Source organism: Bipolaris victoriae (assembly GCF_000527765.1).
Source record: "Bipolaris victoriae FI3 unplaced genomic scaffold scaffold_10, whole genome shotgun sequence".
Classification (NCBI taxonomy): Eukaryota; Fungi; Ascomycota; class Dothideomycetes; order Pleosporales; family Pleosporaceae; genus Bipolaris; species Bipolaris victoriae.
Genome location: NW_014575382.1, coordinates 51,329 through 73,850, shown reverse-complemented (window position 1 = coordinate 73,850; position 22,522 = coordinate 51,329). Strand labels below are relative to the sequence as shown.

General features: G+C 51.7%; 12 protein-coding genes across 12 annotated transcripts; 4 read left to right on the top strand and 8 right to left on the bottom strand.

Annotated features, from left to right (window-relative positions):
- Positions 1 to 2,087: 2,087 nt before the first annotated feature.
- On the bottom strand, positions 2,088 to 3,415 carry COCVIDRAFT_23197 (hypothetical protein; the record flags this gene model as incomplete). Its single annotated transcript, XM_014705102.1, has 4 exons — positions 2,088 to 2,813; positions 2,866 to 2,924; positions 2,978 to 3,119; positions 3,404 to 3,415. The coding sequence occupies 4 exons, from the start codon at positions 3,413 to 3,415 to the stop codon at positions 2,088 to 2,090; spliced, it is 939 nt and encodes a 312-aa protein (XP_014560588.1).
- A 385-nt stretch (positions 3,416 to 3,800) lies between these two features.
- COCVIDRAFT_12616 (hypothetical protein) lies at positions 3,801 to 4,187 on the top strand (the record flags this gene model as incomplete). Its single annotated transcript, XM_014705080.1, has 2 exons — positions 3,801 to 4,020; positions 4,084 to 4,187. 2 exons carry the CDS (start codon positions 3,801 to 3,803, stop codon positions 4,185 to 4,187), a joined length of 324 nt encoding a protein of 107 aa, XP_014560566.1.
- Positions 4,188 to 4,703: 516 nt separating this feature from the next.
- On the bottom strand, positions 4,704 to 5,183 carry COCVIDRAFT_88852 (hypothetical protein; the record flags this gene model as incomplete). The annotated part of the gene is made up of 2 exons (XM_014705155.1): positions 4,704 to 4,858; positions 4,967 to 5,183. 2 exons carry the CDS (start codon positions 5,181 to 5,183, stop codon positions 4,704 to 4,706), a joined length of 372 nt encoding a protein of 123 aa, XP_014560641.1.
- Positions 5,184 to 6,049: 866 nt separating this feature from the next.
- COCVIDRAFT_34275 (hypothetical protein) lies at positions 6,050 to 9,355 on the bottom strand (the record flags this gene model as incomplete). Its single annotated transcript, XM_014705154.1, has 1 exon — positions 6,050 to 9,355. The coding sequence occupies one exon, from the start codon at positions 9,353 to 9,355 to the stop codon at positions 6,050 to 6,052; it is 3,306 nt and encodes a 1,101-aa protein (XP_014560640.1).
- Positions 9,356 to 9,661: 306 nt separating this feature from the next.
- COCVIDRAFT_88796 (hypothetical protein) lies at positions 9,662 to 9,961 on the bottom strand (the record flags this gene model as incomplete). Its single annotated transcript, XM_014705153.1, has 1 exon — positions 9,662 to 9,961. One exon carries the CDS (start codon positions 9,959 to 9,961, stop codon positions 9,662 to 9,664), a length of 300 nt encoding a protein of 99 aa, XP_014560639.1.
- A 383-nt stretch (positions 9,962 to 10,344) lies between these two features.
- On the top strand, positions 10,345 to 11,430 carry COCVIDRAFT_34274 (hypothetical protein; the record flags this gene model as incomplete). Its single annotated transcript, XM_014705152.1, has 3 exons — positions 10,345 to 10,450; positions 10,497 to 10,609; positions 10,672 to 11,430. 3 exons carry the CDS (start codon positions 10,345 to 10,347, stop codon positions 11,428 to 11,430), a joined length of 978 nt encoding a protein of 325 aa, XP_014560638.1.
- Positions 11,431 to 11,929: 499 nt separating this feature from the next.
- On the top strand, positions 11,930 to 14,383 carry COCVIDRAFT_34273 (hypothetical protein; the record flags this gene model as incomplete). Its single annotated transcript, XM_014705151.1, has 5 exons — positions 11,930 to 12,058; positions 12,165 to 12,292; positions 12,345 to 12,412; positions 12,459 to 12,709; positions 12,758 to 14,383. The coding sequence occupies 5 exons, from the start codon at positions 11,930 to 11,932 to the stop codon at positions 14,381 to 14,383; spliced, it is 2,202 nt and encodes a 733-aa protein (XP_014560637.1).
- Positions 14,384 to 15,240: 857 nt separating this feature from the next.
- On the top strand, positions 15,241 to 17,175 carry COCVIDRAFT_88627 (hypothetical protein; the record flags this gene model as incomplete). Its single annotated transcript, XM_014705150.1, has 1 exon — positions 15,241 to 17,175. One exon carries the CDS (start codon positions 15,241 to 15,243, stop codon positions 17,173 to 17,175), a length of 1,935 nt encoding a protein of 644 aa, XP_014560636.1.
- Positions 17,176 to 17,299: 124 nt separating this feature from the next.
- COCVIDRAFT_88894 (hypothetical protein) lies at positions 17,300 to 18,332 on the bottom strand (the record flags this gene model as incomplete). Its single annotated transcript, XM_014705149.1, has 3 exons — positions 17,300 to 17,608; positions 17,729 to 18,132; positions 18,248 to 18,332. 3 exons carry the CDS (start codon positions 18,330 to 18,332, stop codon positions 17,300 to 17,302), a joined length of 798 nt encoding a protein of 265 aa, XP_014560635.1.
- Positions 18,333 to 18,522: 190 nt separating this feature from the next.
- COCVIDRAFT_88803 (hypothetical protein) lies at positions 18,523 to 18,855 on the bottom strand (the record flags this gene model as incomplete). Its single annotated transcript, XM_014705148.1, has 1 exon — positions 18,523 to 18,855. A coding segment is annotated over one exon (333 nt), but the record flags the coding sequence as incomplete, so codon positions are not given.
- Positions 18,856 to 19,177: 322 nt separating this feature from the next.
- On the bottom strand, positions 19,178 to 20,026 carry COCVIDRAFT_23189 (hypothetical protein; the record flags this gene model as incomplete). Its single annotated transcript, XM_014705101.1, has 1 exon — positions 19,178 to 20,026. The coding sequence occupies one exon, from the start codon at positions 20,024 to 20,026 to the stop codon at positions 19,178 to 19,180; it is 849 nt and encodes a 282-aa protein (XP_014560587.1).
- A 1,618-nt stretch (positions 20,027 to 21,644) lies between these two features.
- Positions 21,645 to 22,521, bottom strand: COCVIDRAFT_88509 (hypothetical protein; the record flags this gene model as incomplete). The annotated part of the gene is made up of 2 exons (XM_014705147.1): positions 21,645 to 22,078; positions 22,134 to 22,521. 2 exons carry the CDS (start codon positions 22,519 to 22,521, stop codon positions 21,645 to 21,647), a joined length of 822 nt encoding a protein of 273 aa, XP_014560633.1.
- Between the last annotated feature and the right edge of the window lies 1 nt (position 22,522).

The following is a 22,522-nucleotide window of genomic DNA, read 5'->3' as shown; positions in this document are numbered from 1 at the left end:
CTGCGGTTGTCCCATGCCTGGGTGTCCTTGCTTCTCAGGCGGGTATGGGCTTGCGCTTGGGCTTCCAGCAGGGAATCCACCGAAGCCTGGGCTCATGGGCTGCTGTTGGTATTGCTGTGGTTGCGCTTGCGGTGGGGGCGATTGCGCCTGGCCCGGAGGTGGGTAATGCTGCTGTTCGGGCGGCGGCGCATATTGTTGTTTCTCAGGCGGCGGTGCGTAGTGATGCTGTGTGGTGGTGCCTACGGCTGGAGGAGGTGGATAGTGTTGTTGCTGGTGCGCGGGGGGAGAAGAAGGCGGTGGTGGGTAGGATTGGCCGCCGGGAGGGGGCGCGAAGTACTGTTGTTGGTGTTGCTGGTCTGAAATACGTCAGAAGGGTTTCTGTAGAAGAAGGTTTACTCGAATCCGAGCTTGAATGGGAGAGAAATACCGGGAGGAGCTGGCCAATGTCAGTTGCTACCTCATAGTGTTTACAGCATGCAACTCACGAGGGTAATAGTTCCCACCCGGTGGCGGAGTCGGCTGGTGTCCTGACATTGCTGATTCGGGGGCTGCCTTAGCAGTGAGGTAGCTCAAAAGGCAATGCTAGAAGGGTATCACAAGCTCAAGGCAGAATTGGGAGAGAGAAAGGAAGGAAAGAGCAGGGAGATTCAGATTCGTCTACGGAGATATCAGCAGCCACAAGCAGTATAGACAGGCGTTTTAACCGCGCGCCCCATTCCTGTCTTCTTGGTCAAGCTGCTCAGCCTCGGGCGCGCAGCCTGCTGGTTAGTGGGGTGTGGACTTGTAACCGCCGAATCAGCGCCCCGCATTCGCCTTGGGCTCTCTGGGTAGCACGCGCCCACCATGTGCGACGGGTGAGCAGCACAAGTGCACATCGTAGTTCATGCACAAGTTGCCATTTTTGCTGCGACGACGCTGCAAAAACCTGGTATGTCTTTGCATGTGCGGTCCACCAGGAACGGGACGGAGGCGCCTGCAGTCGTCTGGGTAGTTAGGTCGGGGGTGCACAAGCATATTACAGGACGGACAAATCAAACCCCATGTTTCTGCCAATTCTCTCTGTGCCGCCGGACTTGACATGAAAGCCTTGTAGGCCCTCCCCCTGTCTTTGCATGCCAATGTCGTCGTGGGGGCCATACGCTATGCAACAACATCACCTAAGCCAAGCTGCCTTGAGGGAATAGCTGACTGGGTACTGGTCCCAGCTTGGCCCCTTGAACAGCTGATGAATATCTACAGAGTACTACTGTTCTCATAGGATACACGCTAACCGTAGATAATTTCACTAAGACTCGAGTCTAGCCGGATTTGCTTTTCTTATAGAACACAAGTATTACTACAGGTTACGTACTCGGTCTCGTCTTTGTTGGCTCACCAGCAGATCTCAAAAGCCATCTCACAGTGAAAAAGATAGGCAAGCATGAAAGACACCGACGCCTTATAGGCACAGCCGTGCGCCCTGTGTAAAGGCCAACCCTCAATATGTTGTGTGATGTAGGCGGCACGGGTGAAGGGCGAGTTTGGCCTTGGGTGTTCCAAGACCCAAGCTCAAGGCATGGCGTTAAGCCTAGACTCCCTGGTGACACATTGCGAGCTTGGAAAAACTATGCAACTTTAACTTTGACTGACAGAATGACAAGTGTCATGGGCCTGACAAAGAGTACATTCCCTGCTCTATCATGTGTAACAAAAGTGCCGCTTAAACACCTATACCGACAATGTAGAACCGTCTTGTCAGGGGTAGTGGCAGGATGAAAATAGGCATACAGAGTGTAAGAATCATATCCAGGTATCTTAAGCAAGTGAAGTCCAGTCGAGGATGTATCAATACTCTGCATCACTTAGGAAACATACCCACACTGGCACTGAATATCCTTCCACTTATCATTCATCATTCCGAATCCCTTTTGATTCCACATGTACGCAAAACTATCCATGGAATGAATGTTACACAGCATCCTCATATCGCTGAAAGGCCCTCATTAAAGCAGCCGTCCAAAAGCGCGCCCGCTTACCGAAAAGCCCAGCCAGCCGAGCCATGCAATAACATTGAACATCGTAAACCCCGCATAACAAGAATGAACAATCTAAGCCACCATTCTCCGCCTCTTTCCGATCTGTGCAGAGAAACCAGTCTTGATAGCTTGGACCGAACGCCTTGATCCGCAGCTGTTGCAAGTAACGAAGTTGAGACGGTTCTCACCCTTGGACAGGTCCGTATCGGGCGAGCGGCAAGTCTTGCAGGTAACGTATTCGACAATGTATCGCCTAAGCACGTTCTCCAACTGCTTTTGCTGGAAACGGCCCTTGATGACTAGACGCTTCTGGTCGGCAAATGAACCGCTCGTACCCAATTCGGCAAACAGGAACTGCGCAACGTGCTCGTCGGAACGTTTCATACGCTTACAAATCTCGGCAAGGTTGGCGAAAACGGTCTTCTTGTTTCCTTCACGCATACACTGTGGGGGCGGGATCTTATAGCTCTTTGTGCCTGAGCTGGCGAGATCGGGGTGTTGAGCGTGGAGGAGTGTGAAGAAGCGGTTGAGGAGGAGGTTGTAGCTGATGGGAGTCGTCTGGTCGTGTTGCCAAATGCCAGTGCCCTTCATCATGTCGCCTTCTTGCACTTCTGGTTCGGCGGCGGCAGCCTCCTCTTCGCCCTCAGCCTTCTCTCCACCAGCAGCGGCGAGCTTAGCCTCGAAATCATCCTCGACCTTCTTCTTGCTAGACTTCTTCTTTTTCTTCAGCGCAGCGAAATCGCCCTCTGCGCCGTCATCCTCCTCGCCTTCCTTCTTCTTGGTCGACTTCTTCTTCTTCTGTACTTGTGTCAGCAGCCCGCCACACATCAAGACATGCGTGTATGCATACCTTCTTAGCGAGGTCAGCGAACATGTCGGTGACCTCTTCGACCTCCTTGTCATCGCCCGCTGCCCTACCCGTCAGTTTATGTTTTTTGTTGCCTACACACAAGCAATCTCACCGCCACCAGAGGAGTGACCCTCGGCAGATTCCTTGCCGCCGTTCACCTCCAGAGACTCGGTGACTTCGCCGTTGCTGTCGACGATCGTGGTGCCTTCAGAAAATTGAACAGACTTACGTGTCTTACGTTCGGGGACCTCAGCCTGCGTTGGGAGTCATGTTAGCATAAGCTTTTTGACGAAGATCGCATTGAGCTGCCATCCATGTGCGGGAAGTGTAGCATCGCCTGTCGTAACAGAGGAAAGAAAAAACAAAGCCGGATGCAAGCCTATACAAAGCGATCACAGTAACAGTTCCGTTGGAATATTACTGCAGATCACTCCAATATGCCTAGGACTGCAAGGTCACCTGCGGTCTTGCATCCGGCTCTTCTCCCAATGCCCACTTCCCCATTTCGAACAGCCCAGCGTGGGGTCAAATGACGTACAGTATCAGCCATGATTGCGGTTGTATAGAGAGTTTTCCGTCGGTGTTGCAGTAATAATTCTCGTAGGAAAAATCGGATATGATCGCTGTTTGCGGGTGATTGTTGGTGGTGGCGTTGAGCAGACGTGGGCAACAACGGCCTTGAACTTCGCCGCAACACACATGTGTGAGTCGAACTGCGAGCCAAGATTTGCGTCACGTGATGAGAACCGCCCAAGCCCCACCTCCGCTCATTGGTTGCGGCGTCACATCACCAAACGCGCCGACGTAGCCCGACAGGTACTCGTCGCATTGCACGATCGCGATTTCACAATTGTCCCATGTTCTGGTGGTAATCCGCATTTCCGAGTCACGTATCCACCGCTTTTGTTTGTTGGTCATCCGTTACCGAACCCGCCATGTCGATGAGCAATAGCGAGAGCTTCGTCGAGCACTCCTCGGCCGACGAGGTTGATTCCCTGCCCTCTTCCTCTTCGAGTTCCTCAGTCGACGAGGAAGAATACATGTCAGATGCGGATCGGGAATGGAAAGAATCGCTGCAGCAACTGGAACTGCTGCTGACAATGGTCATGGTGCCGTATCTGGGGAAATACTTTGGCAGGAAAGCTGCGTACTGGGGTACGTCATCTTCAGCATAAAGGAACAAAGAGTAGCTTGGCATGATGCTGACTATGGAAATAGGATGGGCCAAGTTTATGGAATGGAAGTATCCCGTCGAGGTGACCATTTCAAGCCCGAAAACGTTCAAGCTTACGGGAGCCGTCGAGGCAGCAGCGACGCTGTGAGGACTGCGCATAGTTCCGGACAATTGACATATTCGAGCATTGGCGTTCGTGGCGTTCAGTTCTATACGATATCCAGTTACTCTATGGGGCGGATCATGTACATACTAGGCTCCATATCCGTGCATTGGACACAATAGAAGGGGAGGACAGGGGCAAGCCCGCGCCAGCTTTGATCTTTCTCCTTACTTCTGTTAGGTCGGCATCTAACCCAGCTATACGGGCATATTGAGACACGTAGGTTTTGTGTGTCGACAAGATAGATATGGAGTGGAAGAGTGCCTCTCAGGGGCACCTTGGTAGACAGACGATGTACCGCAAGCAAAGGCGTACGGAGTCCTACTTGACCCATAGAAATAGAACGATCCCCTCATCAGCACATTTTAACATGTACCAACCATGACAACTCTTACACAAATCCCTCTCAACTAGCATTCTTATACCAGGGTATCAATCACTCCATACTTTCCCCTCATACAAATCTCTCTCTTCATACACACATCTCTCTCCCCCAATGCCTCACTTCCTCCCCTCAACCATAATAATATGATACCCCTCACTCGTCTTAACCTCCCCAATCTTCGGACTCCCCGTCGTACTCGGCTCAAGCTCATACGCCACCTTTTCAAAATCCTGCATCAGACTGCCTCGTACTTTCCAGCCTAGACTACCGCCTGTGTCACAATAAGAATAAGAAACCCAAAATCATGACACGTGAAGAAAGAATCGAGTGAAAAAAAAAGATGGGAGAAGAGAAGGGAAGGGAGAGGGAAGAAAAATACCTTGCCTAGCCTTATCCTCACTCATTTCCCTCGCCACATCATCGAATTTCGCTCCATTCCGTATCTTCTCGAGCGCCTCTTCCTTCTTGGAGTGTTTTTCGCACAGGATATGGCGGACATTGATGCTAGTTGCTGGTTTGAGTTTGCTGCTGCTACTGCCTTTTGAAGTTTCGGCTTTGGAGTCGTCTTTGCCTTTGCCTTTGTTTTTGGGGGCCATTGTTGGTTCGGTAGGGTTGGGGGGGGGATATATGTATGTGTATGTGTGTATGTGGCGGGAGGGAAAAGGGTTTGTAGGTAAAGAGGATGTTTGGTTGGGATTCGACGAAGATCTAGTACTACTTGAATCTAGTGAGTGAGGTAAGACGTCGTTTCCCAACTGTAATACAACAAGTCGCGCCTCAGTTAGACTGATACGAAAAGGTTAAAGGGCAGATATGCAAGCTCCGAGCTCCGAATTGCGGGGCAGGTTCGGAGGGGGGATTGAAATTGTGGATCCGCTTTAAAAGTGGGGGGAAGTGTGCTCGTCAAAAAAGCATAGACAAGGATAATCCCTAAAATAATCCCCATGCAAAATCACTTTCTGGGCGAGAACCACAAAAGGTCAAACACGAAAAGATTTCCTAATTTCCCATCATGCATTGAGTTTTGACAAAGTTGCTGTTCTTGGCTTTTCATGCTTATTTCACTTGAGAACCTGCCCTCCTCCGCCTTCAATTCATTCGCTCTATTTTTCTGGGTCGCATGCATGAGAGCAAAAATAACCCTACTGGGGGGACGGTACCGGCCGGAATCGTTACTTTTTTAGATGGAAATTATCGTAACGCCGTGGCCTTCCAACAAAATGCTGATGATGATTGGCGTCCATGCCAAGTACATAGCCCATGGATGTGAACAAGCAAGGTTGCAAAATGCAATTCCGCGGCCGACTTCTACGTATTATGTCCCCCTGGACTCATTCCAAACCTCAATTAGACACTCCCCCAAACCCTGCTGTCGGCCCCCTCCGCTGGTGCGGCAATGCGTGCTACTGCTTGACTCGTTCCGAGCTAATTGTGACTAGTGAACCTGAATGCTTTCGTTACTTCAGCCATTGCCGTTGACAATAGTGGTGCGAACAGTGTTGTTGACACCATTTTGGGAGAGCACAATGTCCATGAAGCTCTTGCGGGGCTTGTGCTTCTTGTCCGGCAGCTCGTCGTTGATGTCGGCCAGATGGATTCGTCGTCTCTTGCACTCAGCACGCATGTCGTTCAGCAACGGGCGGAGGGTTTCCACCTTGTCCACCTCGGCATACAGTAGTGATTCCTCAACCCAATATAAACCTTCCATTGCTGCAAATTGGTTCCTAGCCTCCTTGATACTCTCTTGAATCTTCGCGTAGTCAAAGTCTGGAGCACCTTCCATGGGAAATCGAAAATCTTGAGCTAGAAGTGCAACGTCGTATTGGCGCAGGATTGCATCTCGTTGTGTACGATTGACAGGAATTCGGGTCCAATTTGAGTAAGGAGCATCGAGGTGGGCTAAATCGAGTTCGGGGAGTCCAAGGATGCCAACTACTTGGAATGAGCAGACGTAGGTCTTGCCGGGCAAAGCCTGTGGATCCTTGAGATCTTGAGCGTTTGCGTAGAAGAGTGGTAGGAAGACAGCTGAGACGCCGAGCTCTTCGCCTGAAAAGTGGAGTGGTCGATTGGTACCTAGTTCGCAGGCTCGCCGTAGGGCTCGAGGAAGTTTTGAAATACGATTTTGGCGTTCCAACAGTTCCTTCTGACGCTTGGCCTCTTCTTCCGCTTGCCGTTGCGTCTCCTCCTCTTTTTTGATACGGGCAGCCTCCGCTTGCTCTGCTTGACGCCGGGCCTCAGCTTCAGCTTCGGCCTCTGCCTTCTTCTTTGCTTCTTCTGCTTCTGCAACCTTGCGGGCAGCCTCTTCTGCTTCCTTGTTTTTGGCTTCGGCCTCAGCCTCGGCCGCTGCCTGGGCTGCTTTCCGTTTCGCTTCTGCCTGTGCTTGTTGCTCTTCCTGACGCCTTAGACGTTCCACCTCAGGTGTCGCTACCCTTTCAGGTGGAGCCGGTGTCGACTTGGCGGATACAGTAGGAGTCCTCTTCACACTAGTGTCATCGGCCGATGCATCCGACAGCCTTCGTTTTCTTATCTTTTCCTCCACGGTCTTGTATTTGATTTTGTTCTTGACAATCTTGCGTTCGTCGGGCGAATCTACTTCCGGGGTTGGTTTTGCGCTGATCGGTTTGGATGGCTTCACGACTGCTTTGACTGGAGGTTTTGCGCCATGATCTTCATCACTTTCGTCTGAACGTGCATGAACCGGCCGTTTGGATTCATTGTCGTCTGACCGTGCTTTCAGAGCTTTCCTGACCGGTTTTGCCTCTTCGCCTTCGCCTTCGCTGTAGGACCGCCGCTTGACTTTGCGTGTAGGCGGCCGTACATCTTCTTCGCTCTCCTCTTCAGATGAGTCGTCTTCTACAACACGTTTCCTCCTCTGACCCTCTCGAGAAGCCTTTTCCTTTCCGGACATTAACCGTCGTGACTTTTGAGGCGCAGAGGAGACAGTATTTGATTTTGTGGCACGTTTCGGCTCCGCTTGAGGCGAAGAGGAGCGTTCCCGTCGTGGGGATGACTTTCTCTTGACGCGATTGGCCGCAGGGATCGGTGCTTCTTTTTTGGTTCTTCGTGGACTTCGATGATTTTTCTGGTACTCCTCGCAAGCGCGTTTCAGCATATCCCTCTCTTCTTCCCACTTCGGTCCATGTCGTTCTTCTGAAATTTCATAGTACGTCTTGTTGTCTTTGTTCCTCCGCGTAGGGTTGAAGTTGTCTTGTTCAAGAAGTAACTGTATGATCTTCAGGTATCCACGCCCAATGGCAACTGTCATGGGCGTCTCTGGGTGCTTGGATGGGTCGGGATCGGCCTTCAAGCCGCTAGCCAAGAGAATGCTAAGGATGTCGTAATGTCCGCCTCTGGCTGCCGCAACTCCGCAGGTGATGTTTGGCTTGATGTTGCTGTTTATGAGTTCTCCCACAGCTAGGATATCTCCGTCTCCAGCCTTTTCGATAAGGGTTTCGACATTGAATTCGTTGTACAAGAGGCGAGAAGCAGTTTTGGCCTGTTTCTGCGTGCGTTCTTGGTCGTTGGTAGAAGTATCCACTCGTTGTCTCATTGCTTCTCTCAGTTCTTTTTCAATCTCGGGCGCGTCCTCGTCTTCGGGATCAAGAACATCAATGGCGCGTTGTCCTTTTTTGTTCGAATGGTGGGGATTGACCTGGCCCTGGTTGAGCAAAAGCTTGACTACGTCTAGATGCGAGTTTTCGACTGCATCGATGAGCGGCGTATCGCGGTCATGGCTCTCACAGTCGGTACGACAGCCTTTGCTTATCAGATAACGGACAACGGGCGCCCAACCATGTAGCGAGGCTTTTTGCAATGGAGTGATTCCAGCATAATCAGGCTGGTCGAGCTCGTCTGGCGCCTCCTCGTACGCTTCTTTGACCGCGTCCAAGTCGCCCTTTTCACTTTCTCGAGCAAGACGAGTGGCACCAAAGCGATCAATTTTTCGATGGGGCATGGTACGCGCAGGCGAGGTCAAAGCGCGATGTGTGGAGCGCTTTACTCGGACATGCTGCTGCAGATGGGGTGCAGACAATGGCTGGGGCGAGGTTGAGTGATCTGAGCTGGATCCTGACCAATGCTCCTCGTTGGACAGAGCGAGATTGGTGACTTCGCGGCGCTTGCGACCGGCAATGCCCGTGGCAGTGGATTGGGTGGATTGGGAGCGTTTGTGTGGGCGGCCAAAGCCTGGCGTGTCGGTTTTGGCTTTCTGGCGCGGAGGCTCAAAGGGAAACGAGTCATCGCGTAGCTTGCGCTTGCGGTTGTCAACCGTCGAGGCACTGCGGCCACGCGATTTGGCGACATGGTTGGGGCTGGTGTCCTTTGTGCGCGTGTTTGGAGATGAAGGGGCCGGGCTCTTTGCGCCGTTGATTTTGACGTGGTTGGTGGTGCGTTGGCGGCCGTTTGGCTGGGGCGAGTGCAGGCGCGGCTCTTCTTTGATGGAGCGCAGACGTGTCGCGTCGCTGTTGCTGTGGTCGTCATCGTCGTCATCGTCGACGCGTTCCGTCTTGATCAGCTTGGAGTCAGCAGCAGGGTTTTCGTCGCGCGACAGGACGACCGTCTCGGCCTCGGACTCGGGCTCTGCATCCTGGTCGTCGTGGGCGTCGTGGTTGGCAGGCGGCAGCTCGGCGTGGTCTGGCTTCCAGGATGAATGAAGAGCAGCAGCAGAGGGCTTGTGGGGCTGGCGTGGAGAGGAGCTGCGAGGACGGTCGTGGAGGATGCCAACGGGGGCAGAGGGCGTGTTTACGAGAGTATCGGCATTACTGGTCATCACGATAAAGGACAGGACACTTGCAGTTCCTGCCTCATACTGGCTCGGCAGAGCAAGGGAAGGGAGGGAGGGAGCGCAGACGGCAGGAACACGGCGCTCAACTGCCCAGCTCGGAGGGAGGGGGGGGACAATGGGCGTGCAGGCGGCAGCGACACCGGGGAGAGGCAGTGGGCGCTGAGGGCGTGATGGGGGGTGTCGCGCAGGGTGGAGTGGAGAGAGGAACAGCAGCAGCAGCAGTGGAGGTTGAGCGAGAGGCCGGAGAAGAGACAGTCGAGGCTTGCGAGTAGCCAGGCGGCGCTGCACCACTCACCGGCGAGCGCCATTTGCTTGGATCCTAGGCGGGCCCCGTCTCTCCTGAACACAACCCTGCACTCTCGCCTGCGCCGGGGGTGCGGCTACTGCTGGAGCGGATGCTGCTGGCTGCGCTGCTGCGCGTGGAGCTGGAACTGCTGCTGCAACGACGGCGGCCGACGGTGACTGCGAGCGCCTATGTATGAGTGCATGCCGTCGACCATGGGGCAGCCTTTTTTTGTTTTGTTTTGCGGTGGCATGGGCAGAGGGCAGAGGGATGCAAAGGGCGCACGCAGCACGCACGCGCGGCGACATGGCCACGCAGGCGGCGGGTGGTGAGCGCGCAAAGGCTATCGTTACCTGCGACACCTAGCGCACGGTGCGGGTTACAGCTTTGGCTCGCTCGTGGGCGACGACCATGGCCAGATGAGGGCGACGACGTGGGTTCCGGAGGGGACTGGACTGGACGTCGCCTGTACAGACATGCTACTACGTAGCCATGCCATGCGCCGCCATGCGCTGTCCCAGCCAGTCCCATGGGCCATGGGCAGTGGCAGCGTTGCTGTGCCGGCCTACCTCCCCATAATACCACCTGTGCCTGCACAGCTAACACCCGCTAACTAACTAACAATACCACAGTGATCGCCGCCGCCCTCGCCGCCTGGCCACAGTCACAATAATAATAATAATAACTCAATATGCCACTGAACACCCACGCCGTCAGCCACTTGCGGCTACAACCACTGCCACCGTTGGCCCGCGGCTGCGCCAAGATCAGCCCGGCCGCCATCCCATCATGCTGCCGTCACCGTCCCCTTTCCCCCCTCCCCCTCCCCCTCCCTCCCAACAGACACGCTCCCCTCACGCCCTCACGCCCTCACGCCTCCAGCAGCCATGGCTCCGCTTCCGCCCACTCTGCTGCCCGCTTTGCTGCGTGCCCTCTACCTCACTGCCTCACTTCTTGTATCGCGACACCACCACTTCAGCTCCGCCTGCGCCGACCACTAACCGCTGCTGCTTACTAGATCCTCGTCATACAGGCCGTTCCTGCACTACGCACCCGATTTCTAGCCTATGGTCCCCGTGCCACTACACCGCCCGCCCAGGAGAACCAGGAGCCCTCGGCACTCAGTCGCGCTCTCGACTTTGCTGCCTCGCTGCAAGTCCCCCATCACTTCTTCACCCACTTCTACGTCACCTCGGTCGCCTGCTCGCTCCTGTGGGCATGGCAGATGCACGTGTGGCATGCGCATAGGCAGCAACAGGTGGTTTGGGCGCTCCTGCTGCTTCAGGGTCTGCGGCGCGTGCTCGAGTCACATGTCTACACCTCAGCCAGCAAGAGCACAATGTCCGTTGCCCACTGGCTTCTCGGCCTTCTCTTCTACATCACCATCAACGCCGCCATCTGGGTCGAGACACCTGGTAGCGCATCTGCAAATGCACTTCTTGTGCCAGGAGTCATCACAGCCCAAATGCTGCAGCACTCCTACCACGCCTACCTCTACCGCCTACGCACAGAGAGTAAAGGCTACCAGCTCCCGTCTCACCCCATGTTTCCCAATCTCCTCTGTCCGCACTACACTTGCGAGGTAGTAATATATGCATTACTATCACTCATAGCAGCCCCAGAGGGCAGCTTGATCAATTGGACTGTGGCCTGCGGAACCATATTCGTCGCTACCAATCTTGGTGTGACGGCAGTAGGTACCAAGGAATGGTACATGGCAAAATTCGGTGCCGATAAGGTAGGTTCGCGGAAAAGAATGGTGCCTGCCATGTGGTAATGCCCTTTGCTGTGGCCCACGCGGATGCTGAGGCGCCTATTCAAGTGTAGGTGACACGCCTTTGTAGCTTCCTAGTATTGAACTTGCAAACTCGATACAACTCCCACCGGGAGGTTAATCTAGTATATTCGTTCGGGTGATGGGCATTCTCGTGAATACATGACATGTAAAAATGATATGTACGTACATGCGGAATAGAGCATTGCCAGACAACTGCGTCACATGACGTCGTGTTTGCGCTAGCCCACACTCGGCTGCGCCACGCGTGTGTTTGCCTAATCCAACAGGCTGCACCGTCTCGCATGGCCCCAGCAAACACGTCTAGGACGCTGTTTCTTCCTTGTCCAATTTGCTATAAATTGCCAGCACAGAATTTGCCATTTGGAGCTCCTGTGCTTCAGTTCTAAGCATCTAGCCTTGTCACAGTGTGCTTCAAAAGCACAGTGTACTACTACCATACATACGCGAGGCGCGTGCAAGGAACAATCAACACCAAGCCATGGCGGCCAAAGAAGCAACCGTCTACATCCTGGACCTCGGTCGTTCCATGGGCAAAAAGAGAAATGGCCGCGACCAGACTGATCTTGATTGGGCCTTGGAATATGTCTGGGACAAAATCACTACCACTGTAAGCCGACGTTCATTCGGCGATTTAGTGCGTTAGACACGCACGCCACTAGCATTGTCCAAATATCATCACATGATCCAGAGAGCTGCGATTGACAACTTGCTAGGTTGCAACAGGCAGAAAAAGCGCGCTGATGAGCGTTGTTGGCTGTCGCACTGACGAGACGGATCTCGCTGGTATCATAGAGGAGGATGAGGGCTATGACCATATTAGGGTCTTCTCCAAAATAAAGCAGTAGGTTTTGTTCCACCTTACAGGAATTCCTGCAATTTCTTACATACAACAGATATCTCCTTGGAGACATTCGCAATCTCCAAGAACATCTTAAGCCTAGCAGAACCAACAATGGAGATCGTAAGTCTTGCCTGCTATTCGGTATGCCCTTGATTAACACAGACAGTCCTCTCTGCCCTCGCGGTAGCAATACACATGGTTGACACCGCAACCAGGGGTGCCAAGGGAAACCCTCTCAAATACGACCGCAGAATTGTCATTGTGACTGATGGTCGTGGGGAAATGGTCACGGACGATTTGGAGCAACTAACATCAAAGATCAAAGACCCGGAGGCTCCCTTTGAGATCACACTGCTTGGCGTTGACTTTGACGACCCCGACATTGGCTTCAAGGAAGAGAAGAAAGACCCTCAAAAGGTACTGCTGGTTAACATATCTCATTCTGCTATGGCTAACCAGACCCAGGCTCAAAATGAAGACATATTGAAAAGTTTCATAGAAGATTGTGACGGTAACTTCGGTACCCTAGCCACGGCCATTGACCAACTTCACATACCTCGTCTCAAGGAGACACGGCCTGTCCACAGCTACAGAGGATCGCTGACTTTGGGCGACCCTACCAGGTACGATGCTACAATTACCATCGATGTTGAACGATATCCATGTACCATGATAGCAAAGCCACCAACAGCAAGTTCGTTCGTCATACGGACAGACGCCACTGGCTTATCAGGCCCGGTTATTGAATCCTCAGCTGCTGGAACTGATCAAGATCAAGCAGCAACCGATCTCTCAGCAGTGCGAAATCAGCGCGTGTATCAAGTGGAAAGTCAGACCGAACCCGGTGTCAAGAAGGATGTAGAAATGGACGAGTTGGAGCGGGGTTACGAATACGGCAGGACGGCCGTTCACATTTCCGAGTCCGACATGAACGTTGTCAAACTGGAAACACAACAAGCAATGGAGCTAGTGGGTTTTGTCAGAGCTGAGGATTTCGAACGTTTTCTCCCTCTGAGTCGGACAAACTTCATTGTCCCACAAAAGGCCAACCAGCCTGCTCAATTGGGCTTGTCATCCTTCATACATGCGCTCTACGAAGCTGATTGTTACGCAGTCGCAAGGCTGGTTGCAAAGGATCTAAAGCCCCCAGTCTTGCTACTGCTTGTCCCGCGCATCGAGCCAGAGTGGGAGGCTCTGGTAGACGTAGAGCTTCCTTTTGAAGAAGACATGAGGCGGTACAAATTCCCACCGTTGGATCGAAAACTCACAGTCAGCGGTAAAGTTATAATGGAACACAAGGATCTGCCCACTAAGAATCTCGTCGACGCAGTGAGCGACTACGTCGATGCCATGGACCTTTCAACCTTTGGCCGCGACGAAGATGGGAACGAAGACGAGTACGCTAAACCAGAAGATACATTCTCGCCTCTTGTCCACCGCATCAACCAAGTTATACGATGGCGAGCGACACATTCCGACCCCAGCCTGCCGATCCCTGATCCACCGGAAATTCTTACCAAATACTCTATGCCACCTGCAGAACTTGTTGCGTCGGCACAAAAGCAACTTAATGCCGTCAAGCAAGCGGCAGACTTGAAGAAAGTACCACCAAAGGTCAAGGGCCGAGGGAAGCGCCAGCGTACCGAGCGTGATAAGCCTCTTTCAGGTTTGGATGTCGACCAACTCTTAGGCAATCCCAAACGCGTCAAGATTGAATCTAACAATCTGATTCCCTCATTCAAACAAGCTCTCTCTGCTTCCGACGACTTGGACGCTATCCAAGACGCCGCCGATGGCATTGCAAAAGAAATCCGCTCGCTCATCAGCAACAGTGTTGGTGACAACGCATACCAACGGGCTCTCGAGGCTATTCGTGTCATGCGTGAAGAGCTCACTGAGCTTGAGGAGCCGGAGATCTACAACGCATTCATCAAGCAATTGAAAGAAGATGTTTTAGGTGGGAGGCTAAACGGTAACCGTAAGGAGATGTGGTGGAGAATCAGAGGCAACCGGTATGGACTTATCGATTCCAAGAGGAGCTATGTCAGTCCTGTTACAGAGGACGAGGCGAAGAGGTTCTACGAGGTCTGAAGCGGTCGTGTCATGTTCGTCTACTGAGCTTCAAGGATATGTGCAACAACGATGGAATGCACATGCACGGTGATATTACGGCAACTAAAAATACGTTTAATCTCGCTTTGAACCTTGCATCTTTCTTTCTTACCCGATACTATTTCAAGGGACAACGGCTTTACGGTTAATTGGTGCGCTACTACCTAAAGGGCTGAGGATTTTGGCCCCCACGAGAAAAAAAGATTGCGAACTCAATGCAAGCGACACGACTTGTGGCTTTTCGACCTTTTTTGGTGGAGCCTCAATGCGCGCACGTCCAATAGGGACATGTTGGCTTCAGCCTCACACACGTGTAACCCTCGCCAGCTGACTCTAGCTGCGCCTCAGCTGTGCGACCTGTCTGGCGCGTATTGACGTCTAGACCTTCCCCTCCTCTCAATATCAATCCCAACACCATTCTACGTGGATACAGCGAAGCACACAGCGTGCTTCGTGATGTAGAGCAACTGCAGACACTCAACATGGACATCCCGCACACAGAACACGGAAATTCACCCCCAACGCCAGGCATAACCATCTCGAGACCAGGAGATTATGCTTCGCTGCCCACCAGAAACAGTGATGAGTCCCTTTACGATATGAGCGACAGGCGCTCAAGATTCCAAGAAGATGTCGATTCCGGCCTAGGCATCCACATGCACTCGCTAGGATCGCAAAAGTCTCCGGATGTTGCATATTCGGCTCTAGATGCAGATGGGAAGCGACCTAGCGTGTTCTCTCGGGCTTCAAGTACGGATCCTATGACACAAAGGCTTATTGCTCATCGCGCTACACAATCAGCACAATGGCGTATACACTGGCGCCCTCCGGCACTAATGGTTTTTGCTTTTCTCATGGGAATTGTTTTCGCCTTCTTCCAACATCTTCTATACACTGCCCTGCATCACAAGGAGGAAGCCGATGAAAACAAAAAGTTCCGCTTGGTTCTCTACGGCCGTGTGCTAGCCTACCTCTCCAAGGTCGCATTCGGAGGGTGCGTTGTTCTGGTCTTTCGACAGCGACTATGGAGGACGTTTCGAGAGCGGGCATTGACGGTGCTCTCCATCGACCAGCTCTTCGGCGCAACAGAAGATCCTTCTCTCTTTGCAAATTGGGAAGCCATTACCAACGCTCCTGTTCTTGTGTTCGTTGCTGGGATCATCTGGCTGATACCCTTGGCAACAATCATCTTCTCACCTGGCGCCCTCACCTTCGGCACCTACCTTGACCTTGAGGTTGTCGACATTGTAGTTCCGACGCTCAATTTTTCCATGGAATCCACTAAGAACTGGCGTTATCCGGTTAAAATGGCTGACGGAAGCAACAAGAAATCTGTAATGTATTACAACACCACTGATATCGCTGGCACGGCACCGGGTTGGTTCGATTACTATGACCAGCCATCTGCAGAGTTGGTACGGATCGGAGTTTTGCTGGCATACAGCAACATGGACCATCCAAACACCCGGCAAGGCGCTCGACAACAGGCTTGTGGAGGACAATACAACTGCACCTACGAACAGACATTTAACGGACCCGGTTATCAATGCGAGGAGATCAATGATGAGAACAGACTTCGCGAATTGGACGCACCGTTCAATCATAGCAGAATAGCCCCCCAAGGCCGCGCTGCCTACTTTGCTGAGGTGGATATTGGGGCCTACAAACGACCACAAGCTGAAGAATTCCGCAAAGGGCCTGGTGGACTGCCTCTTGGGGAAGCACCTGAAGGTTTGGGTGTTTTCAAGTCGGAGCCCATACTATGGATCGGTTACACCACCAATTCGACGGAAAGACTCTCTCCTGATGACCCTCTTGCAAAGCACTGGACTCATCGCTTTGATTCTCACATTATCCGATGTGTGCACATGGAGACCAAGTACACGGTGAAGTGGAATTTCACCGAGCCGTTCTTCAAGTCGATGGCGAAGCGAGAATATCTTACTCCAATTGTGGATACAAATTTCACTCGTGGCCTCTACGGTCTAACAAACCACACGCGAGACCCTGAGCCAGCAACAAACTACATCAGCCCACGCGATGATGTGGGTCTTTACAAGAAAACAGCCGCCTATCATGCTCTAGGTTCCATGTTCCGGGGATTCCTTCGCGGACACGTCGATCTCGAACCTCCTCTTCCGGGACCCTACTATTCTCAAGTCTATTCCGACGTCACCAAGACACGACTGGTGCACAAGAACGCAGAGCCCAAGAAAAATCTAGGGACTGAGATTGAATCCTTCTACTCCGACATGGTCCTCTCGCTGTTCTCTGCGCCGGAAATGCTCGCCGTTAACGAAGAGAAGCTGACAGTCGAGCGATCGCGACTCCAGTCTTCTTTCGTCTACGTGCCAGAGCGTTTATGGAAGTGCTACATTCCCGTCATTTTCGTCACGTTATGTATACTTCTCTTTGGACTGTTTACCATCTGGGAAGACGGCACGACTTTCTCCGCTGGATTCTCGCGTATTCTCGTCACGACGCGAAACATGACTTTGGACAATATCAGTCGTGGCGCGTGTCTTGGAAATGATCCCTTTCCGATGGAGCTCATGAACACAAGGCTACAATTCGGCGCGCTTGCTGACGGCAGTGATCCTCCTGCATATTCAAGTGGGGAGTACCAAGGTGGAGGTGGAGTTCAGAGCATTGGTCATTGTGCATTCGGTGTTGCATCTGAGGTTGGGCCCATTTACAAAGGCATGCCTTATGCTGGTCTCAACCGCCCCGATAAGAAACGTGTTACATATTCAGGCATGGAAAGTGGATAGGGGAAAATGTGTAACTAGTATGCCATCTCTAATTGTTGATATAATCAAACAAGACTCTAATCCATTTCTCTTAGCTCTCTCGTCGCCTTTCCCAAACAGCCACTGATTCTCTGCTCGGCCCAGCTTAACAAATACCAATAACGCCATTGACCGGGATATCAATACTCGTCGTGTAACTCGCCGCATCGCTGAGCAAATACACATAGGCGCCTCCAAGTTCCTCCACAGCCGCTAACCGCGGCATACCACCATAGTACTTGAGCTGCTGCTCCCAATCCGGCTGCTGCTCAACCCAGTACGTCATCGCCGTCTTGACCAGACCCGGCGACACAGAGTTGACTCTGATGTTATACTGCGCCCACTCCATAGCAAGCGTATGCGTCATATTCCTGATGCCCGCCTTGGACGCACCGTACGGTGCCGAGGGAACACGCTGTGAAGTCCGTCAGCCACCAGTTTAAATCTCTCTCTCTCTCTCTCCATCGCAAAGAAGAAGAAGAAGAAGAAGAAGAAGACGAAGAAGGGAAGTTAGAAAACGGAAGAAGAACATTACCTTATTCGGCCGATACGACGCCATACTCGCCGTGAAAACAATACTCCCCTTAACTTCCTGCTTAATAAATGCCCTCGCCGCACACCTCGCAGAGTAAAAACTCCCATACAAATTCACCCCCCACAGCTGGTCAATCTCTTCCGTTGTAAATTCCAGTGCGGGTTTGTGCTTTGTACGCCCCGCATTGCATACCATGCCGTGTAGCGCCCCCGCTTCTGCAAGCACCTTGTCGATGGCCGCCTGGATCGAGGCTTCGTTTGTGACGTCGGCTTCTAGTGCGAAGAGTTGGTTGGGGTATTTGGAGGCGAGCGTGGTGAAGTCGGTGTCTGGGGTGCCGATGTCGAGGGAGTAGACTGCGGAGGCGCCGTTGGTGAGGCAGCTGTGTGCTATGCCGAGGCCGATGCCTGTGGATTTTTTGTTTAGTTTTTTTTTATTGAAAAAACATTGTTGTTGTTTTTTTTAATAAGGGGGTGTATGGGTTTTTTGGGAAAGGGGGGGGGGATGATGGGGGAAAGTTACCTCTGTTCGCACCGGTAATAGCAATGACTTTACCTTCCAACTGCACTTTTGTAACGGGTTCGGCCGTTGAACTTGAAGATGCCATGTTGATGTACGCAATTCGTTTTCTTTCTCTCAACTTAATTCTAATCGAGAAAAAAAACCCCCCAATTAAAGATCAAAATGTATAGAGTGTAAATGTATGCGATAAACCAATGTACCAACACCACCTCATCCCCCCTCCTACTTATACCTTCCCCCCCTCTCCCCATCTAACCCCCCCATCTCTCCTTCCTTTACCTACATCCCCAATACTTCCCCCACACTCCCACCCCCACAATTTCCCCCGTCGTAACGAGCATGCACGCAAGCCTCGTACCCTCAGCTTGTGTTCGTCTCGAGGCACAATTCTCGGCCTGCATCGGGGCTAGCCTAGCTTTGGATGTTGGCTGCACAAATCGCGGAATAGTAAAAAGTGCCGAGGATAAGAGGGGATCGTCCCGCATTCCGCCCGTTTTGTGGTCTGGGGTAAAGTAAGGTAAGTGGCTAGTACAGGGGAGCTTTTTGGGAGAGAGATGGGTAAATAGTGAGGAGGAGGGGGCGGGGTAGGTAGAGGGGGGGGAGGGGTTAAACAGTATAAAATACGAGAGGGGGGGGTTTATTTTTGTGATTTAAAAATGTCTTCAGGGTTTTATTTTTTCGTGGTATTGGAATTGTTGATGAAGTATGGAATTTTGCATTTGGGGATCTGGTTGGTACAAACTTCTTTCTGTGCATACTACCGAAAAGGGCTCGGGACGTTGAACCGCGCCTTCTTTCTCGCAACGAGTCCGCAACCAAAGGGGAAAAAAAGAAGGGCCCGACTTGAACTTTTTTGTAACCTATGTATGTATGTAGTATTTACACTTTTTGTTCTCAACATCCCAAATCCGCCCTAGTGTACGAATGTTTTTAATTGAACACAACAGTCTTCTGTCCATTCAAAAACACACGCTTCTCACTCCACCATTTCACCGCTGCAGCAAGCACTTGGCTCTCGACGTTGCTGCCCTCCTCGACAAGCTGCTTGGGACTCAATGCATGATCGACCCTCGCAACGCGCTGCTCGATAATAGGTCCTTCGTCCAGATCCGCCGTGACGAAATGCGCGGTAGCCCCGATAATCTTGACGCCACGCTCGTAAGCCTGGTGGTAGGGCTTTGCACCCTTAAACGACGGCAAGAACGAGTGATGAATATTGATAATCTTTCCAGACATCTCCGTGCATAGACGGGGTGACAGAACTTGCATGTAGCGCGCAAGCACGACAAGATCGATATTGTGCTGCTTGATAAGATCGAGAATCTGCGTCTCTTGCTGCTCTTTGGTGTCTTTTGTAACAGGCAGATGGTGAAACTCGATACCGTTGTTCTTCGCCAACTCTGCGAATTCGCCGTGGTTCGACACAATGAGCGGCACGTCGACCTTGAGCTGGCCCGACTTGACGCGGAACAAGAGGTCGTTGAGGCAGTGCCCAATTTTCGAGACCATGATGAGGACTTTGGGTTTGGCGTCTACGCGCCGGATTTGGTACGTCATGCTCATTTCAGAGGCGAGCGTCGCCATGCTGGCTTGCAGCGCGGAGACGTCCGAGGCATGGCCAAAGTGCACGCGCATGAAGAAGGTCTTGGAGTCTGGGTCGGAGAATTGCTGCAGATCCAGAATCGTGAGGTTTTCCTTTGCCAGTAGGCCCGTCACGGCGTAAACGATTCCTGCCTTGTCAGGGCATGAAAGCGTGAGGTAGTGGTCGTCGCCTGCCATTTTGGATGTTGAAATCCTTTCTGCAGAGCCGAGTTGTTGAAGGCGAGGAACACTGCTTGCTAGAGAGCGTCTGTTGCCAAAGTGTGACTGTTTTGTAGAAATTTTAGGACATGGGCTTTGCCGAGTTCGGATGACCTCGTTTGGTGCGTAATAGGTGGATGTCCGGACCGCACTTGCGCGGGTCAGCGTGTGGAGTGACCGTGGGTAGGTGCGCACTGAGCGTAGAAACATGTTCGCCTGTTCGGTTCCGTCTCCTTGCCTAAGGAGATTGAGCGCGGGATGGCGAACTTTTTTTAAGCCATATAAAAGTTAACTTTCCGGTCAAGGTGGCCGAACTCGGCCGGCCAATGGCATCTAGCGCTGTAATAGACGAAGGAACTCTGGCGCTTGTGAAGACTAGAATCTTATTGAACTTTTTTTTTTAATTCTTGCACTCACAGCAAGAGCAAGCCCTGTATGCTCCGAGTAAAAGTATGCTGATATGCCATTGTTTGATTGGGACACACCCTATGCTCAATGGAATCGTTGATTGGACACTACACCATATCCCTTTGAGTCATATAAAAAGCGCAATTAATTTGAGATACCCCCTGTGCAGACACATGCATACTCCAAACGGTCCCAAATTTTATACACATCTTTATATTTCCTCAACTTAGTCTGATACCACACTAGGGACTTTAACCTTCTCGGCACCCCTCACGTATTAGCCTTATCTCTCAAGCACTTGCCGATATATGATTAGTATAGTCATTTAGGCGAGGCCGATGGTATAATCTGTAGTAGATCAGAACTCTTTCTTCATCCAGGTTTCTCTGTTATCTCTCAATACCTACCTTTCATACACGTGAGACGTTATAGGAGTAAGTAAGTTCAGTGATCGCGTAGTGATGCTTAAATTGTCGGATAATCAGAAAGAGTAACTCGGCGCATACTGGTAGAAGTCTAGAAACAATGACATGTGCTTTGAATCACAGAAACATGTTTGCTTCCTCTCCGTCATGGGAATCATTGCCACAAGGGCGCTCAGAGGTAGAAAGATGATTGCATCGATTGTGGTAATATTGGATAAAGTTATCATTCATACTACTGTCCAAATGATCCATGTCCATAAAGATGAATCATTCTTTTGTGCAAATATTGCTTGAGCGGTGGTTAAACGAGAGCTCTTCGATTAGAGGACTCAAAAGGTAAGTTCGTAATATGATGTTGATGCGGGAAGCTCAAACTTTGTGGGAAAAGGCTTGCCCAAATTTTCCCTCACTACACAACGACTCGATAGTGGTGTGCATTCTTATTTATGATGAACCATTTCAATTGAACATGCACAAGTAAAGTATTCGACATTGCGAAATATATAGCTTCACTCTACATTAGACTCCCTCGAGACTAAACCACGGTAACCCACTTTAATTGTTCCTTCTAGAGGATCACAATGAACATCCTCATAATATGACTTATATTCATACCAGAATGTAATGGTATCCCAACAGCCTACATTACACTTTATTCCAAAGACCCTGGAAACATGGATATAAGACAACAGTGTCCCAAACGCCATCGCTATGCACAAAACTCGCGAAACAACGGCACAAATATCCACCCTATTGTCGCTTCGCTATACACTATCCTCATCCTCTTCGTCACTATCTTCTCTCTCCTCCCACCCCACCATGCGTCGGAGAACACGGTTCTCTTCTCCAAGCTCTTTGCAGCGTCCGCGCAAGCCTGCCTCTACCTCTCCCTGCATTCGTAGTGCGTTCCTTGCGTTTTCCGCTACGCGGCTAAGTCCCGCTTGCCATTCTGCGTGCTCGATCCTGAGACTCATAGATGTAGATCGCTCCTGCTCAAGTAGTGTTTGATAATGCTTGTGAAGTGCGAGGATCGACGATGTTTGGGAATAAGCATATGGGCGCAGCTTGTCAAGTAAAAGAGCCAAGGCGGACTCGTAGTCTGTGAGGAGAGCGGAGAGGGATGTGTTGGTTGCGGTGAGGGAAGCGATGGTCGATTGGGCTGATGTGAGCTGGTTTTGGAGATGTGTCTGGGTCGCTGCTACGAAGAATGTTAGAATCGCGATTTGGTTGCTGTGAAATGGCAGCTAACATACCGTTGATCTCTCCATTCACTTCTCTCATACTCACACCATTTCCCCTTGGTGCGGAGCCACCGCCAACCTCTCCGCCCTCCTCTAAAGCAGCCCTTCCTTGTATCGCAGCAACCCCTTCTACAATACCTCTTGTCTGCGCCTTGTTCTCCTCCAACAGCTGGCTCAACTGCTGTACCACAGCCCAGAGGTGGTTCATGTCCGTCTGCTGACCTCCGCTTGGCAGCCCGTTGACCATTGGAATGCCGTTTTGGCCGCCGCCGTTCACTTGCGATCCTGCTATGCTACCAGCTTGCGAGTGTGAGGGTGAGGGTGGTGGGCGCGATTGGTTATGTTGTTGCTGCTGCTGGGCCTGTTGTTGGGAGGACTCAAGGAAAGAATAGTTGTTCATG